General features: G+C 41.9%; 1 protein-coding gene across 1 annotated transcript; it reads right to left on the reverse strand.

Annotated features, from left to right (window-relative positions):
* Positions 1 to 12,186: 12,186 nt before the first annotated feature.
* On the reverse strand, positions 12,187 to 16,256 carry si:ch211-133n4.6 (uncharacterized protein LOC797776 homolog). The gene is made up of 9 exons (XM_064982572.1): positions 16,101 to 16,256; positions 15,137 to 15,201; positions 14,971 to 14,997; positions 14,789 to 14,821; positions 14,632 to 14,667; positions 13,327 to 13,362; positions 13,163 to 13,195; positions 12,998 to 13,030; positions 12,187 to 12,821 (listed from the first exon to the last, which is right to left on the reverse strand). Exons 1-9 carry the CDS (start codon positions 16,109 to 16,111, stop codon positions 12,655 to 12,657), a joined length of 441 nt encoding a protein of 146 aa, XP_064838644.1. The 5' UTR covers positions 16,112 to 16,256; the 3' UTR covers positions 12,187 to 12,654.
* Between the last annotated feature and the right edge of the window lie 510 nt (positions 16,257 to 16,766).

Consider the following 16,766-nt stretch of genomic DNA (forward strand, 5'->3'; position numbering starts at 1 on the left):
ATATCTTTCTCTTTCTCCTTTGCTTCTTCCTGATTCTCGATGCCTGGAAACCCCCGGGAGATTTCTCAGAACACCTCAATAGTCCTCATTCCTTGTTATTTTCAGTCACACAACATTTCAGTGAATGAACATGGGAGTGAACTCAGGTTTTTGCTTACCAGGTTGCTTGCTTGGCATTTCAAACGAATTGCATCGTATTACAATTCAATCTATTGAAATCTCTCTGAAAAAAAGCTTCACTGTAAATAAGGGAGGTAGCAGACCCAATGAAACGTCTTTGTTTAATGTTCAGTTTTGATAGAACAAGCTGATCTGCTGAGGAGGGATGCTGTTGTATAATGACGACATAGAGTCTGTTGGACTCTTGTGATTAGACAAAACAGAGCAATGAAGATCTTGTGGTAGAATGGATTAAAGTGGGTTTCAATATCAATGGTGTCAGATGACATATTTATCCATACTCAGTGGTTCACTAGTTGGCTTTTGAAAGGTCCTCAACAATACAATTTGAAATAACAGATAACTTCCCAACATGGGTGTGGACTATCAAGTGTGAGGTATGACCTTACACGATTTCAACAACATTCCAGTTTAAACATACTGACAAATGTGTTAATGCAGATTCAAGATCCAAGGTTTTCAACTTGGCTAGAGAGATAGAGATCAGTGCTTGATCTTTGACCCTGCTCTTGTCAGTCCTATAGTTATGGGAGTGTATGCCTTATGATAAACGAGACATGGTGTGATCATAACAACATACAGGATCTCAAGTCCATTTGTTCACCTGACCTAGAATTCCTTACAATCAAATGCGGACCGCATTATCTGCCAAGAGAATTCTCTTCGATCATAATCACAGTCGTGTATATCCCCCCTAAGCAGACACATCAACGGCCCTGAAAGAACTTCATTTGACTCGATCTAAACTGGAAACCATATATCCTGAAGGTGCATTTATTGTAGCTGGGGATTTTAACAAGGCCAATCTGAAAACAAGGCTCCCTAAATTGTATCACCATATCGAATGAGCGACCCGGGTTGGTAAAACCCTGGATCATTGTTATTCTAACTTCCGCAACGCATACAAAGCCCTCCCCTGCCCTCCTTTCGGAAAATCTGACCACGACTCCAATTTGTTGCTCCCAGAAACTGAAACAGGAAGCGCCCGTGCTCAGGTCTGTTCAACGCTGGTCCGACCAATCAGATTCCACGCTTCAAGATTGCTTCTATCACGTGGACTGGGATATGTTCCAGATAGCGTCAGACAATGACATTGATGAATACGCTGATTCGGTGAGCGAGTTTATTAGCAAGTGCATTGGTGATGTTGTACCCACAGCGTCTATTAAAACCTTCCCCAACCAGAAACCGTGGATTGATGGCAGCATTTGGGCAAAACTGAAAGTGCAAACCACTGCTTTTAATCAGGGCAAGGTTACCGGAAACATGACCGAAAACAAACAGTGTAGCTATTCCCTCCGCAAGGCAATCAAACAAGCTAAGCGTCAGTATAGAGACAAAGTAGAGTCACAATTCTATGGCTAAGACATGAGAGGTATGTGGCAGGGTCTACAGTCAATCACGGACTACAAAAAGAAAACCAGCCCCGTCACGGACCACAATGTCTTGCTCCCAGACAAACTAAACAACTTCTTTGCTCACTTTGAGGACAATACAGTGCCACTGACATGCCCCGCTACCAAAACCTGCGGGCTCTCCTTCACTGCAGCTAACGTGAGTAAAACATTTAAACTTGTTAACCTTCGCAAGGCTGCCAGGCCCAGACGGCATCCCCAGCCGCGTCCTCAGAGCATGCGCAGACTAGCTGGCTGGTGTGTTTACGGACATATTCAATTAATCCTTATCCCAGTCTGCTGTTCCCACATGCTTCAAGAGGGCCACCATTGTTCTTGTTCCCAAGAAAGCTAAGGTAACTGAGCTAAATGACTATCACCCCGTAGCACTCACTTTTGTCATCATGAAGTGCTTTTAGAGACTAGTCAATGAACATTATAACACCCCCACCCTACCTGACACCCTAGACACACTCCAATTTGCTTACCACCCCAGTAGGTCGACAGACGACGCAATCACACTGCACACTGCCCTAACCCATCTGGACAAGAGGAATACATATGTAAGAATGCTGTTCATCGACTACAGCTCAGCATTCAACACCATTGTACCCTCCAAACTCGTCATTAATCTCGAGACCCTGGGTCTCGACCCAGCTCTGTGCAACTGGGTCCTGGACTTCCTGACGGGCCGCCCCCAGGTGGTGAGGGTAGGAAACTACATCACCCCGCTGATTCTCAACACTGGGACCCCACAAGGGTGCGTTCTCAGCCCCCTTAATCAAAGGCAACAAAGAGACCAATGATAACCCTGAAGGAGCTGCAAAGCTCCACAGCGGAGATTGGAGTATCTGTCCATAGGACCACTTTAAGCAGTACACTCCTCAGAGTTGGGCTTCACAGAAGAGTGGCCAGAAAAAGCCATTGCTTAAAGAAAAAAATAAACAAACACGTTTGGTATTCGCCAGAAAGCTTGTGGGAGACTACCCAAACATATGGAAGAAGGTACTCTGGTTAGATGAGACTAAAATTGAGCTTTTTGGCCATCAAGTAAAACTTTATGTCTGGCGCAAACCCAACACCTCTCATCACCCTGAGAAAACCATCCCACAGTGAAGCTTGGTGGCAGCATCATGCTGTAAGTATGTTTTTCATCGTCAGGGACTGGAAAACTGGTCAGAATTGAAGGAGTGATGGATGGCGCTAAATACAGGGAAATTCTTGAGGGAAACCTGTTTCAGTCTTCAAGAGATTTGAGACTGGGACGGAGGTTCACCTTCCAGCAGGACAATGACCCTAAGCATACTGATATAGCAACACTTGAGTGGTTTAAGGGGAAACATTTAAATGTCTTTGAATGGCCTAGTCAAAGCCCAGACCTCAATCCAATTGAGAATCTGTGGTATGAATTAAAGATTAATGTACACCAGCGGAACCCATCCAACTTGAAGGAGCTGGAGCAGTTTTGCCTTGAAGAATGGGCAGAAATCCCAGTGGCTAGATGTGCCAAGCTTATAGAGACATACCCCAAGAGACTTGCAGCTGTAATTGTTGCAAAAGGTGGCTCTACAAAGTATTGACTTTGGGGGGTGTATAGTTATGCACGCTGATGTTTTCTGTTTTTTTTTGTCTTATTTCTTGTTTGTTTCACAATGAAAAATATTTTGCATCTTCAAAGTGGTAGGCATGTTGTGTAAATCAAATGATACAAACCCCCCAATAATCCATTTTAATTCCAGGGACTTGCTGGTTAGGCAACAAAATAGGAAAAATGCTAAGGGGGGTGAATACTTTTGCAAGCCATTGTAATGTTAGCGGCTGTGTTTGCCACATCTCTGTCAGACAATAATTTACTATGTCAAGGGACTTCCTGGTTCGGCAAGTGTTGACTTGAAATAGAGAGGAACATGCCAGATTGTATCTATTTTGTTACATTTTCAAATATATTGTTGTAATGTCATCAAAAAGGAAACAAATTTACTTATTGCAGCTTTATCACCACCTATTTTGCATTGAATGCAAAGTATTGACGTATGAGTCAGCACTCTTGAAGTATAGCTCTTTGCAATGAATGCAGTGTATTTACTTAAGCATCAATACTGTTGAAGCATACCTTTTTGCATTGAATTCAATATATTTACTTTGTATTAATAATGTATTGACAGACGTCAATTTGATTGAGTTGTCAACTAAAGTAAATTCAAAGTGAAATCGACCAACGTGTGAACCCTGTCATTGGATTTCGGTTCAAAGTTGGGTGAATAAAAAACAAAAATGCAAAAACATCCTTTACGATAATTATGATTTTTTTTGGCAAATCCAATTCATTTTCCATGTTGTTTCAATGTCCTAAGAATGAAAAACATACATTTTTTTATTTGTTGAAAAGACGTGGAAAGAACATTGTTTGTGCCCATTTGGAAGGGCCATACCAAATATTTAATCACATTTAAAAATAACACTGTGGCCTATGGAGGGTGGCTGTTTTTATGGAATTCATTATGTATTGTCATGGTTCTCTCTGTGATCATGGCTGAGACCAGGAACAAATGATAAATGTGCATATATACGTGAGCTGTAGAAATCCCTCTTTTGAAAACCAGTCCTGTATAGCTAATCCCTCTTTGGAAACAGAGTCCTTGCCTGTGAATGTGCAGCGTCATAAGGAAAGGCTTGTTCCTTTAGCTGACTGCTTGCACGCCATACCCTTCAGTAGCCATGCCCTATAAAGCTACAGTCACAGGCCTGGACAGAAAACCCAGAAAATAGACAACAACAAAGTGAGGTTAAATGAGGGATCCACTAAAAAAGAGAAAGGTAAATCTCGAAGACAGACACCTCTGTTAGAAGATGGAGAACATTCAGTGAAAGCACAAGCTAGCCAGCCAAACTCTTTTCATTGCTCGGTTTCCTCAACTGTTTTCTTCACAGTTGGAAGCCAGTGGTATGCATGCAAACTGCTCTTAATGAGAGTAAGAGATTACTCAGGACTTGGAAACCCCAGATCCCGCAGAAGAGTTAACATAATAAATGGTATTGGTTAACAAGAGTCCCACCTCTTTCTCTATAGGCACAAACTGACTGGGACATGGTCAAAATCCCACTACTATACTACACCTTACCCCTATTCTTGTTGTTTGGTGTCCATAGCAACCGTGTTGGGTGGTTGAGGTATGCCTCCAGCCTGAGAGAAAATAAGTTACCAGTTAGTTCTGACTAATGCCCCCCTCCCAGGCACTAATCGTAACTACCTCAGTGTCTGTGTTTAATGATGGTGAAGTCACGCAGAGAGAAACTGGTTTGCCTTTTTATATTTTACAGCCCTCAGTGAGCAATAAACTTTTCTGAAGTTTGTGTTTGGCCTGGTCTCTAAGAAGGCCTAATACAAATATTAAAACAGTAGTTCTTCATTTGATTTATTATGTGTGATTATGGTATTAGTTATTCATCCTTGTTTAATTTGTATTCACTGTGGTTTGTCATGTGAAAAGTTAGGACAACAAATGCCGTCTTACTAAATTCAGTGGAAAGAATCCATGGAATCACTTTATTTTACTTGTCAGCAATACTTCCCAGGAGCAGCAGGGGGCAGCAGTGATGCCCCCACCTGATGAACTGTGCTGAACTTTATAGTAGCTTCATCCTTTAATGAATTCAGTTCAGAATTGGGTCCCTACAAAAACCTTGGACAAAATACAAACATGCAGGAGATATTTCTATGATCCTGTGTCAGTTTGACATGTGATACTTCAAGGAGCATGTTCATGTTTAACATATACTTTTTCATTTGATCCTTTTTTCATGTGAGTTTAGTGAAAGACTAGAGCAACAGAGCATCTTTGTCTTTCTGCCACCTAGTGCATGTTAGGAAGGTTTTTGAATGACAGCACATCAGATAAAGGAGAGATGGAGCTTTAAACCGCTTTAAAGTTGTTGTGTTCAGAGTCTGTGCTGAGTTTAATTGATGCTGCTGTAACTTTAGCTAGTCAGTTCACCTTTAAAGCTGTTTTAGGATGCAACATATTAATCCAAGTCATAGCAAAGACAGAAAGTTGAATTGTTTCCTATATTGATTTGGGAGCTCTTCTCAGATTTCCTTTGTCACATATACTGTATGTACAGAGGAAGGGATTCTATGAAGGACCGCCAATCTAAACAGCCGACGTGAGGAGTTTGTCAATGGGCACAAAGGGAACACAGGCAGGGGTGTAGTGGAGGGTAAATGCAAGTAAACACAGTTTACCCACTTTTTGTTTTGCCCAACAGTTTACCCACCTTTTGCAGAAAAATGCATTGAAAGTAGAGGGAGCTATCACGCCCTGGTCGAAATATATTATGTTTATCTTCATTTATTTGGTCAGGCCAGCGTGTGACATGGGTTATTGTGGTGTGTTTTTGTCTTGGGGTTTTGTGGGGTGTCTAGCATAGTCTATGGCTGCCTGAGGCGGTTCTCAATCAGAGTCAGGTGATTATCATTTTCTCTGATTGGGAACCATATTTAGGCAGCCATATTCTTTGAGTGTTTTGTGGGTGATTGCTCCTGTCTCTGTGTTTATGTTCACCAGATAGGCTGTATAGTTTTTCACGTTCCGTCTGTTGTTTTGTACACTCAGTTATTTCATGTCTAGTCGTATTTTCATTAACAAACATGAGTAACCACCACGCTGCATTTTGTTCCGCTCCTCCTTCAACAGAAGAACGTCGTTACAGAGCTCCTTTGCACAACTCTACTCATCTCTAAGGGAGTGTACAGTGCATTCTGAAAGTATTCAGACCCCGTGACTTTTTCCACATTTTGTTACGTTACAGCCTTGTTCTAAAATGGATTAAAATGTTGTTTTTCCTCATCAATCTACACACAATACCCCATAATGATAAAGCAAAATATTTTTGGGGTGTTTGTTTTTTTGCGAAATAAATACTTTGTTGAAATTACAGCCTCAAGTCTTCTTGGGTACAAGTTTGGCCCACCTGTATTTGAGGAGTATCTCCTAATCTTCTCTGCAGATCCGATCAAGCTCTGTTAGGTTGGATTGGGAACGTCGCTGCACAGCTATTTTCAGGTCTCTCCAGAGATGTTCGATCGGGTTCAAGTCCGGGCTCCGGCTGGGCCACTGAAGGCCATTCAGAGACTTGTCGAGAAGCCACTCCTGCATTTTCTTGGCTGTGTGCTTTGTCCTGTTGGAAGGTGAATCTTCGCCCCAGTCTGAGGTCCTGAACACCCTGGAGCAGGTTTTCATCAAGGATCTCTCTCTACTTTGCTCATTTCATCTTTCTCTTGATCCTGACTAGTCTCCCAGTCCCTGCCGCTGAAAAACAAAGATGGTGCCAGATTTCCTCCAGAAGTGACGCTTGGCATTCAGGTGAAAGAGTTTAATCTTGGTTTCATCAGACCAGAGAATCTTGTTTCTCATGGTCTGAGTCCTTCAGGTGCCTTTTGGCAAACTCCAAGTGGACTATCATGTGCCTTTTTTTCTGGCCACTCTACCATAAAGGCCTGATTGGTGGAGTGCTGCGGAGATGGTTGTCCTTCTGGAAGGTTCTCCCATCTCCACAGAGGTACTCTGGAGCTCTGTCAGAGTGACCATCGGGTTCTTGGTTACCTCCCTGACCAAGGCCCTTCTCCCCCGATTGCTTCGTTTGGCAGGGTGGCCAGCTCTAGGAAGACTCTTGGTGGTTCCAAACTTCTTCCATTTAAGAATGATGGAGGCCACTGTGTTCTTGGGGACCTTCAATGCTGCAGAAATGTTTTGGTACCCTTCCCTAGACCTGTGCTTCAACACAATCCTGTCTCACTCTGCGGACAATTCCTTCGACCTCATGGCTTGGTTTTTGGTCTGACATTCACTGTCAAACGTGGGACCTTATATAGACAGGTGTGTGCCTTTCCAAATCATGTCCAATCAATTGAATTTACCACAGGTGGACTCCAATGAAGTTGTAGAAACATCTCAAGGACGATCAATGGAAACAGGATGCACCTGAGCTCAATTTCGAGTCTCATAGGTAAAGGGTCTGAATACTTAGGTAAATGAGTTACTTCTGTTTTAAATTTTTAATACATTTGCAAGAATTTCAAAAATACTGTTTTCGCTGTGCCATTATGGGGTATTATGTTTAGATTGATGACAAACATTTTTTATTTAATCTATTTTAGAATAAGGATGTAACATAACAAAATGTGGAAAAAATCAAGGGGTCTGAATATTTTCCAAATGCACTGTATAAGGCAGGATAGGTTTGTCGTTAACCTCTTTCAAATATTGCAAATCTTTACAACCTTTCATGAAACATTCTAATACAACCAAGAAACACACTGAGGTGGTACAGAGAGATAAACATAGAGCCTTCTCCTCACTGAGATATACCTGCAACACAGGCCGTTTTGTGGTCGCAGCGAAGCGGGGGGAAACCCAGCAAAGGAAGGTGACACCGGAGACCAGTGACCCATAAAAGGTCGACAGAATCTGGAGGAACCGGGCTGAGTGTTGTTTTGTCCTGCCGGTGTGTGTTTGTGTGTCACTTTAGAAGTCAAACCCCTCAAAGAAAATATAAGATCTGCGAGGATGGAGTGAAGGATGGGGAGTGGAGGTAGTCTTAATGCCTCATAAGATAGGCTTGGAGGCTTGTCCTCTTAAACCTTCTTGCATGGTGGTGTGGGATTCGGCTGAGAGAGAAAGTAGACCCTGGTTGCCCCTCTCTGAGGAGGGGCCGGATCCAGGGGCTTATCCATCCGAAAAGGGCTCATGCCGGCACCAGAAGTTGAACGTATCGGACTGCAGATGTCACAGGGAAACAGTCAGGGGTGTCCAGTAGCGGGTGAGTATCAGCTTCAGTGTGTGACTGAGAATGGCTTGACCTTTATGGAGGGAATAGAACAGGTAATTCTGTTGTTGTATTGGTGGTTCATAACTCTGATGACTCAGTGTGGGGATTAAAAGTCGGACTATATTTCACGTTGCTGAAAGATCCCATTACACTAGAAGCAACCTGGAGTAGGGTCACCCACTTTCTGTGCAGTCACACAGGTAATGGGGTCACTAATGTCAAATATATACACTATGTAGTTTGGAAATGGTAAAACAGTGCATGCCAGAGTAATTCTACGCTGGAGAAAAGCATAAGACTCATATTGGCAGACTCCAGGATTGGTATTCAGAACACAGGAAGCTTCAGGTCAGAAACAGAGCAGTGACTCCAGGATTGGTATTCAGAACACAGGAAGCTTCAGGTCAGAAACAGAGCAGTGACTCCAGGATTGGTATTCAGAACACAGGAAGCTTCAGGTCAGAAACAGAGCAGTGACTCCAGGATTGGTATTCAGAACACAGGAAGCTTCAGGTCAGAAACAGAGCAGTGACTCCAGGATTGGTATTCAGAACACAGGAAGCTTCAGGTCAGAAACAGAGCAGTGACTCCAGGATTGGTATTCAGAACACAGGAAGCTTCAGGTCAGAAACAGAGCAGTGACTCCAGGATTGGTATTCAGAACACAGGAAGCTTCAGGTCAGAAACAGAGCAGTGACTCCAGGATTGGTATTCAGAACACAGGAAGCTTCAGGTCAGAAACAGAGCAGTGACTCCAGGATTGGTATTCAGAACACAGGAAGCTTCAGGTCAGAAACAGAGCAGTGACTCCAGGATTGGTATTCAGAACACAGGAAGCTTCAGGTCAGAAACAGAGCAGTGACTCCAGGATTGGTATTCAGAACACAGGAAGCTTCAGGTCAGAAACAAAGCAGTGACTCCAGGATTGGTATTCAGAACACAGGAAGCTTCAGGTCAGAAACAGAGAGCAGTGTGCAACACCCCCATTGTAAACACAAAATATGGTTGCACTTAATTGTATGAACTGTACCAAAAAGACCACTTACAGTATATAATAAGATGGAAAATGGTAATACAATTAATTAAATAATATTAGCATTGTACTTGGGTCTACTTTCATCCTCATATTTGCATGTCTAATTTCCATTTCAAGATACACTGCCTTGAAACAGTTAGAAATGATTTAAAGTCGAACATGGGGGTGTTCTATCAAGATTTTACATGTCAACCAGAATAAGAATAGCATTCTGAAATGCCAGCTAATCAATGCCATTTACTGTAAATAAAGCACCATTTTTTAATCCTGTTTGTTATGTATGAATACAATCTCAATTTGATTCATTTTTAACAATCAGACATGGTTCAAGAATGGAAATCAGTCAAGTAGAAATATCACTTTGCTCAAAGAAGTTTATTTAGAGATTTGGGACTCAGCTATTTTTTTATTTTACCTTTATTTAACTAGGCAAGTCAGTTAATAACAAATTCTTATTTTCAATGATGGCCTAGGAACAGTGGGTTGACCACCGAGAGTACTTAGCACCTCTGACCACCAGCTGTAATTTGCTAACCGAGTGCAAACTGATTCTACATGTAGAAATGTTGACAGAATGACAGATTTGTACCTTGTCAGCTCGGGGATTTGAACTTGCAACCGTCTGGTTACTAGTCCAACACTCTAACCACTAGGCTACCCTGCCACCCCATGTAAGTGACAGAGGTTTACACTTAAACATGTTTTGATATGTATTTTCATCAAACATGTTTAATACATAATGTGTCAAATACTGTGTGTATAAAAGTGTGGATTAGAAAAAACTAAGAAACACTTTGGATTGAAACACTGGCTTTGTGTTGGAGAGCAGGGTTATTTTTAGGTTATCCACTAAATCTATGCCAAGACTGAGTACAGTTTAACAGCCTTCCGGTAGGCAGCATCAGTCAAATGTACTGTATTGTCCTCAACTCTGAGAGAGATTCTGCGATTTCTTTAACAATTTTCTGTAATTGATGATGAAAAATAAAGTTGATAAATTAAATCTAGTCTTTTCACCTTAGCTAAGGACAGTTATTTGTCTTAGTTCGTAACTCCATATTTCCACCAACTGGCTAATAATCAAAATACAAGAGTCTAGTGTAGACAGACCAGTAGCGTTTGACCGCTGAGAGTACTTAGCACCTCTGACCACCAGGCATAATTTGCTAACCGATTCTACATGTAGAAATGTTGGCAGTCAAACGCGCGGTGAACGAGCAGTAAACAAACAGCAGATGAAAGGCACATGGACATTCAGTGCAGTGTGTGCGCTCCCTTAGAAATGGAGGTAAACTCAGCAAAAAAAGAAACATGCCTTTTTCAGGACCCTGCCTTTGAAACATAATTTGTAAAAATCCAAATAACTTCACAGATTTTCATTGTAAAGGGTTTAAACACTGTTTCCCAAGCTTGTTCAATGAACCATAAACAATGAATGAACATGCACCTGTGGAACGGTCGTTAAGACACAAACAGCTTACAGATGGAAGGCAATTAAGGTCACAGATATGAAAACTTAGGACACTAAAGAGGCCTTTCTACTGACACTGAAAAACACAAAAATAAAGATGTCCAGGGTCCTTGCAAGGAGAAATGAGGACTGCAGATGTGGCAAGGGAAATACATTTCAATGTCTGTACTGTGAGACGCCTAAGACAGCGCTACAGGGAGACAGGGCGGACAGCTGATCGTCCTCACAGTGGCAGACCACATGTAATAACACCTGCACAGGATCAACACATCCGAACATCACACCTGAGGGACAGGTACAGGATGGCAACAACTGCCCGAGTTACACCAGGAATGCACAATCCCTCCATCAGTGCTCAGACTGTCCACAATAGGTTGAGAGAGGCTGGACTGAGGGCTTGTAGTCCTGTTGTAAGTCAGGTCCTGACCAGACATCACCGTCAACAACGTCACCCATGGGCACAAACCCACCGTCGCTGGACCAGACAGGACTGACAAAAAGTGCTCTTCACTGACGAGTCAAGGTTTTGTCTCACCAGGGGTGATGGTCGGGATCGCGTTTATCGTCGAAGGAATGAGCGTTACACCAAGGCCTGTACTCTGGAGCGGGATCGATTTGGAGGTGGAGCGTCCGTCATGGTCTGGGGTAGTGTGTCACAGCATCATCGGACTGAGATTGTTGTCATTGCAGGCAATCTCCACACTGTGTGTTATAGGGAAGACATCCTCCTCCCTCATGTGATACCCTTCCTGCAGGCTCACCCTGACATGACCCTCCAACATGACAATGCCACCAGCCATACTGCTCGTTCTGTGTGTGATTTCCTGCAAGACAGGAATGTCAGTGTTCTGCCATGGCCAGCGAAGAGCCAAGATCTCAATCCCATTGAGCAGGTCTGGGACCTGTTGGATCAGAGTGTGAGGGCTAGGGCCCTTCCCCCCAGAAATGTCTGGGAACTTGCAGGTGCCTTGGTGGAAGAGTGGGGTAACATCTCACAACAAGAACTGGCAAATCTGGTGCAGTCCATGAGGAGGAGATGCACTGCAGTACTTAATGCAGCTGGTGGCCACACCAGATACTGACTGTTACTTTTGATTTTGACCCCCCCTTTGTTCAGGGACACATTATTCCATTTCTGTTAGTCACATGTCTATGGAACTTCTTCAGTTTATGTCTCAGTTATTGAATCTTGTTATGTTCATACACATATTTACACATGTTAGGTTTGCTGAAAGTAAACGCAGCTGACAGTGAGAGGACGTTTTTTTTGTTGCTTTGTTTATTTCCATGTGAGGGAGGTCCTTTCTATTTTGAAACAGGTTGGTGAATTTAGAGCAGTTTCATTGGCTCTCAAGGTCAGTGTCAAGTCATGATGCTGCAAAAAGCATGCCTCGTCCTGGATTTTAATGGATGCGTGAACTGGTCTCAGACTGGTGTTTGGGCCTGTTGTCATGTAATCACATTAAATGGTAAATGCAATGGTACATTTTATTCACAGAGAAAGGCCCCATAAGTTTGTGTTGAACCTACCACTGAGTTGTTCCACAGGTGTTAAAGTAAACAATATGCCATGTCATGCTGACTTTGTTTTACAGCCCAAGATACAGAAAACAGCTTCATCATGTGTGAACGGTTCTGTACACATCCATGTTATGGCATACACAGTAATAAGATACAACATGTTTTTTCTTCTTCTACATAATCACTAAAATTAAATGTTTGCCTTTGTGTGTGCTTGTGGCGTTTCAGGGTTGACGATGAGAGGGCCGTGATCTCCTCTTCTGTTTTGGTGCTTCTGCCTTTCTTCGGTTACCACCTGCTGGCCCAACTAACTTCCGTGACTTCTGTTGTGGAGCAGCAGGAGGAGGAGGTGGAGGAACGATTCTCACACCTTCATCGGAGCTCTCATCCTCTGAAAAATAGGTCATGTGAAACTTAATTGTGGAACTTTACACACATTTGACTGGTTTGTCATGCACCGGTTTTTTTGAAATCCACTTTTAATATCTAGAATGATACAACTGAGATATTTGTGCTTTGTATTGACAGGGTGTGTGCATGTGTGTGTTTGTGATTGCAGTATTTTACCTTCACGGTCCTCAACACTGTTTGTCGTGCCACCTATTGGAAAAGAAGCAATCACGTCAATATTCATATTTTCATACATTCATATTTTCTTTGTTTCTTCTCATAGTTTACTAAATGAATCCGATATAGGTGTTATATACCTACACATATCAAGAAGACACCTACCAGGTCCAGTTAGGTCCCCGTTAGGTGTAGAAGCTGTCGGGAAACAAATTATAAACTAATACTTTAGATATCCACACAATTAGGTTTATTCCTTCATTCTTCATTTTTGTTTACCAATATTCATTCAGTAGTTTTATTGTGAATACAGAACGACGTAAACTCACCATCTTGTCCAACTTCTACACTTGTGCTGCTTACATCTAAGATGAGACATGTTGACGTGTTACAGAGCGAGGCATACATTTTTTGTCTAAATAATGTTTAGTTCATTTCAAAGACATCACATTTCATTGTGTTTAATGTTGTGGTATTTGCTAATCTGCTATTATACTACACCAGAGAATTAAAAGTCCCTACCAGCAGTCACTCCATTGTAATACTGTGGCTTATCTATTAACAAATTGCACAAAAATGGCATAAGCAAAATTAAGAAACAACATCACCATATTGCCTTGCTTCAACATTTATGAAACAAATGTTACTGTCTGCCAGCAAGCTTCCCTATACTGAGGAAATGTTGCAAGATATAATAATTACCACTAGATGGAGGTGTAGGACAAAACGTTCCAGCATTTCTCTGTTTTGGTTGAGTCATTGAAAGGGATACACAGACTTTTCTGACATGAAAACTGATATGCAATTTCAGAATTTGTTACAATTGGTTTAGGGTAAGGGACAGGGTTAAGGGGTTGGTTAGGGGTTAAGGAGGAGTTTTTGATTTTGGCTAGTCGGTTTGAATAGCCCTTCCCATAGGTCACTTATATTTGTGTCTGTGATTTTGACTCCAATCTACACCGAGAGGCAGTGATATCTCTCTGGTCTTCTCAGGAACACTCCGGAACATCCATGCACAAAACAAAACCTCACGTTATCCCAAGAGCAGGCTATCACAAAGGTGACAGGCAGCATGTTCTCGAACCAGTCATTTAACATCACTTCTTTGGCATAGATTTGTAGATAAAACATGTTAATTCAGCTCATTCTAACAACAACAAATAATCAAAAACGTAACTTTCCGAGTGCATGGTTTACCTGTTTATCCCTTACACACAGTGGCCATAGTTACACCACTGTTGTACTTCCACTCTCCTGAGAAAATTGATTTATTTGACTTTCGAGTAACCAGTCTCAACCTGCCTGAGTTTACAAGCAAGTGTACCCAGTCTCGTGTCACAAGGGGTGGGGTCTGTGACTCAAATCAAATCAAATATTATTTGTCACATGAGCCGAATACAACAGTGAAATGCTTACCTGGTACGTGACTCAGCTGACAAACAACCATCTGACCTGGGCTAGTCAAGACTACAAGACCCACCCATATTTACTGAGGACGATAGGTTGCATTCCAATCGTGCACTCTCTTCCCAATGTGTGCACTTGCACACTCCCTGCCAGAGTTAGAACCAGGCCAGAGCTTCCCCTCTCCCATAGGTCGGACAACACACCCCTCCCCTCTCTACTGTGCTCACGGTTAGACTGGTCCGAGGAGATGGCGTTCATGATCTCTGTGGAAGAAGCAGAGATTTACCGTTATGAATGGGTATATTGACCACGGATTATAGATAAGACTAGGCTTACTGAGCATTGGTTGTATATAGTCAGCCAACGAGGTGATGATGCTCTTACCAGTTGGTGCTTCATCAGAGGTTGAGTCCTTATCTGTTTTTAGAAAAGGCAGTATGGTTCAGAATAAGACAGCAATGGGTCTTTCTTTACATGGGCTATTAATTGGAATGATTTTAAAGTTGCACAAAGGTCAGCATAGAAGTTCAGCAAAAGAAGAACGTAGCTCAGACGTCTGTGATTACCTGTGGACATGGCTTGGGCAGCATGATCTGAAAGTATCACACGAGACACACAAGATACTGTAAATGACTAATTATTAACAATGAATTACTTTCTGCTAATGTTACTGTACATACTGTTTGATTCAGCAGCTGTGTTACTGTATTCAGTCATTATGCCAATACTTACTGCTATTAGTATCGAGGTCAGCTTGTACTAGCACAGCTGCCAGAGAGCAGAGGATGAGAAAATTCCTGTGAACAGAATTTCAAAAGAGGAATTTAAAACCAATTTTGCTCTGCAAATTGCAGACAAGATAGTATTTATTTATATTTTGTATTATTACATACACCCGATAGGTGCAGTGAAATGTGTTGTTTAACAGGGTCAGCCATATTAGTACAGTGGCCCTGGAGCAGATTAGGGTGCTAAGTGCTGATCACTGGCCTTGACAGCTTCTCTATTTCAGACTCTTTCAATTTGGTACTGCATGCCTATTATTTTAAGATCATCTGTTATTCTGAATTCCAATTTCCAATCAGACACCAAATCCTTCTAATCAACTGTCTGTTTGATGAATATTTCAGTTGAAGTGCCAGCCGAAGGACTTCTGAAATTGTCCACAACCTTTTCACATTGACCTGAGAGCGTACCCAGTTCCTTAATCAATGTAGCATGTTAATGGTGCACTTTAAATCAACGTTCTATTGAAAACCCTACACTACCGGTCAAAGGTTTTACAACACCTACTCATTCAAGGATTTGTCTTGATTTTTACTATTTTCTACATTGTAGAATAATAGTGAAGACATCAGAACTATGAAATAACACATATGTTGTATGTTCATGTTGTAACCCAAAAAAATGTTAAACAAATCTAAATCTATTTTATATTTAAGATTCTTCAAATAGCCGCCCTTTGCCTTGATGACAACTTTTCACACTCTTGGCGCCACCCCCACCTACATTTTTTATTTTATGTTTCATTGCAAAAGCATAGTGGCATCAAAAAGAGGTTAAATGCGTCAAATAACATTCAAATTAAAGATGTAAACCTCATTAAAATCACGTAGCATCCATTAAGACATGGCACATTCTGCATCATACATTTAATAACCCTCAAACATGCTCATAGTAATGATAATTGACTTACCTGGTCAACATGCCTTGAGGTTAGAGTCTGGATCCTGAATTGTACTGTAAAGGTGTCAATATTGCACTTCAACTGGTCCTGATGCAGAAGGGGGTGGTGGTGTTTTATACCTGTCCCAACACCCATTGGGGATGGAAGGAGGAGTGGCCTGCTTATTGTGGACAACCTGTGAAAGAGGAGAAAACGGTGACATACCTATTGGATTTCATTGCGTGGTTTAATGTAAGAATTTGTATGTCTCCTACCTACATACATTCTCTCAAAGGAATCTCTCATTCCCCCAAAAGGCACACATAAATATCACAGAAACCCTATTGTTACATGGGAGTATCTCGAACTTCCTTTTCCCCTCTCTTTTCTATGTGTGTTTTTTTATCTGAAGGAGACATTACACTACAGTCCCTTTAAAGTTCAGCCTGTACGCTACAGTTACTCTCTGAGGGGGTGTTGGGAACCTGTGCCAAGTAGTGAGGTCATAGTGGAAAGCATAGTGGAATGATTGCTAGATCTGCATCCCAAATAGTAATCTATTCCCTGTTTAGTGCGCTACTTTTGACCAGAGCCAATAAAGTAGTGAACTAAATAAGGAATAGAGTACCATTTGGTTCCCTGATGAGGGGAAGCTTTGAACAGTCTCTGTCCATATCAGACCACCTGGCCAGGATT

The sequence above is a fragment of the Oncorhynchus masou genome, chromosome 13, assembly GCF_036934945.1.
Source record: "Oncorhynchus masou masou isolate Uvic2021 chromosome 13, UVic_Omas_1.1, whole genome shotgun sequence".
Classification (NCBI taxonomy): domain Eukaryota; kingdom Metazoa; phylum Chordata; class Actinopteri; order Salmoniformes; family Salmonidae; genus Oncorhynchus; species Oncorhynchus masou.

Excerpts from the sequence above, each read along its gene's own strand:
- si:ch211-133n4.6 (XM_064982572.1), bottom strand. Across the intron at positions 14,668-14,788 it reads CTCTGATGAAGCACCAACTG|AGATCATGAACGCCATCTCC; the intron begins GTAAGAGCATCA and ends CTTCTTCCACAG. Across the intron at positions 13,031-13,162 it reads CGGGGACCTAACTGGACCTG|GTGGCACGACAAACAGTGTT; the intron begins GTAGGTGTCTTC and ends CTTTTCCAATAG.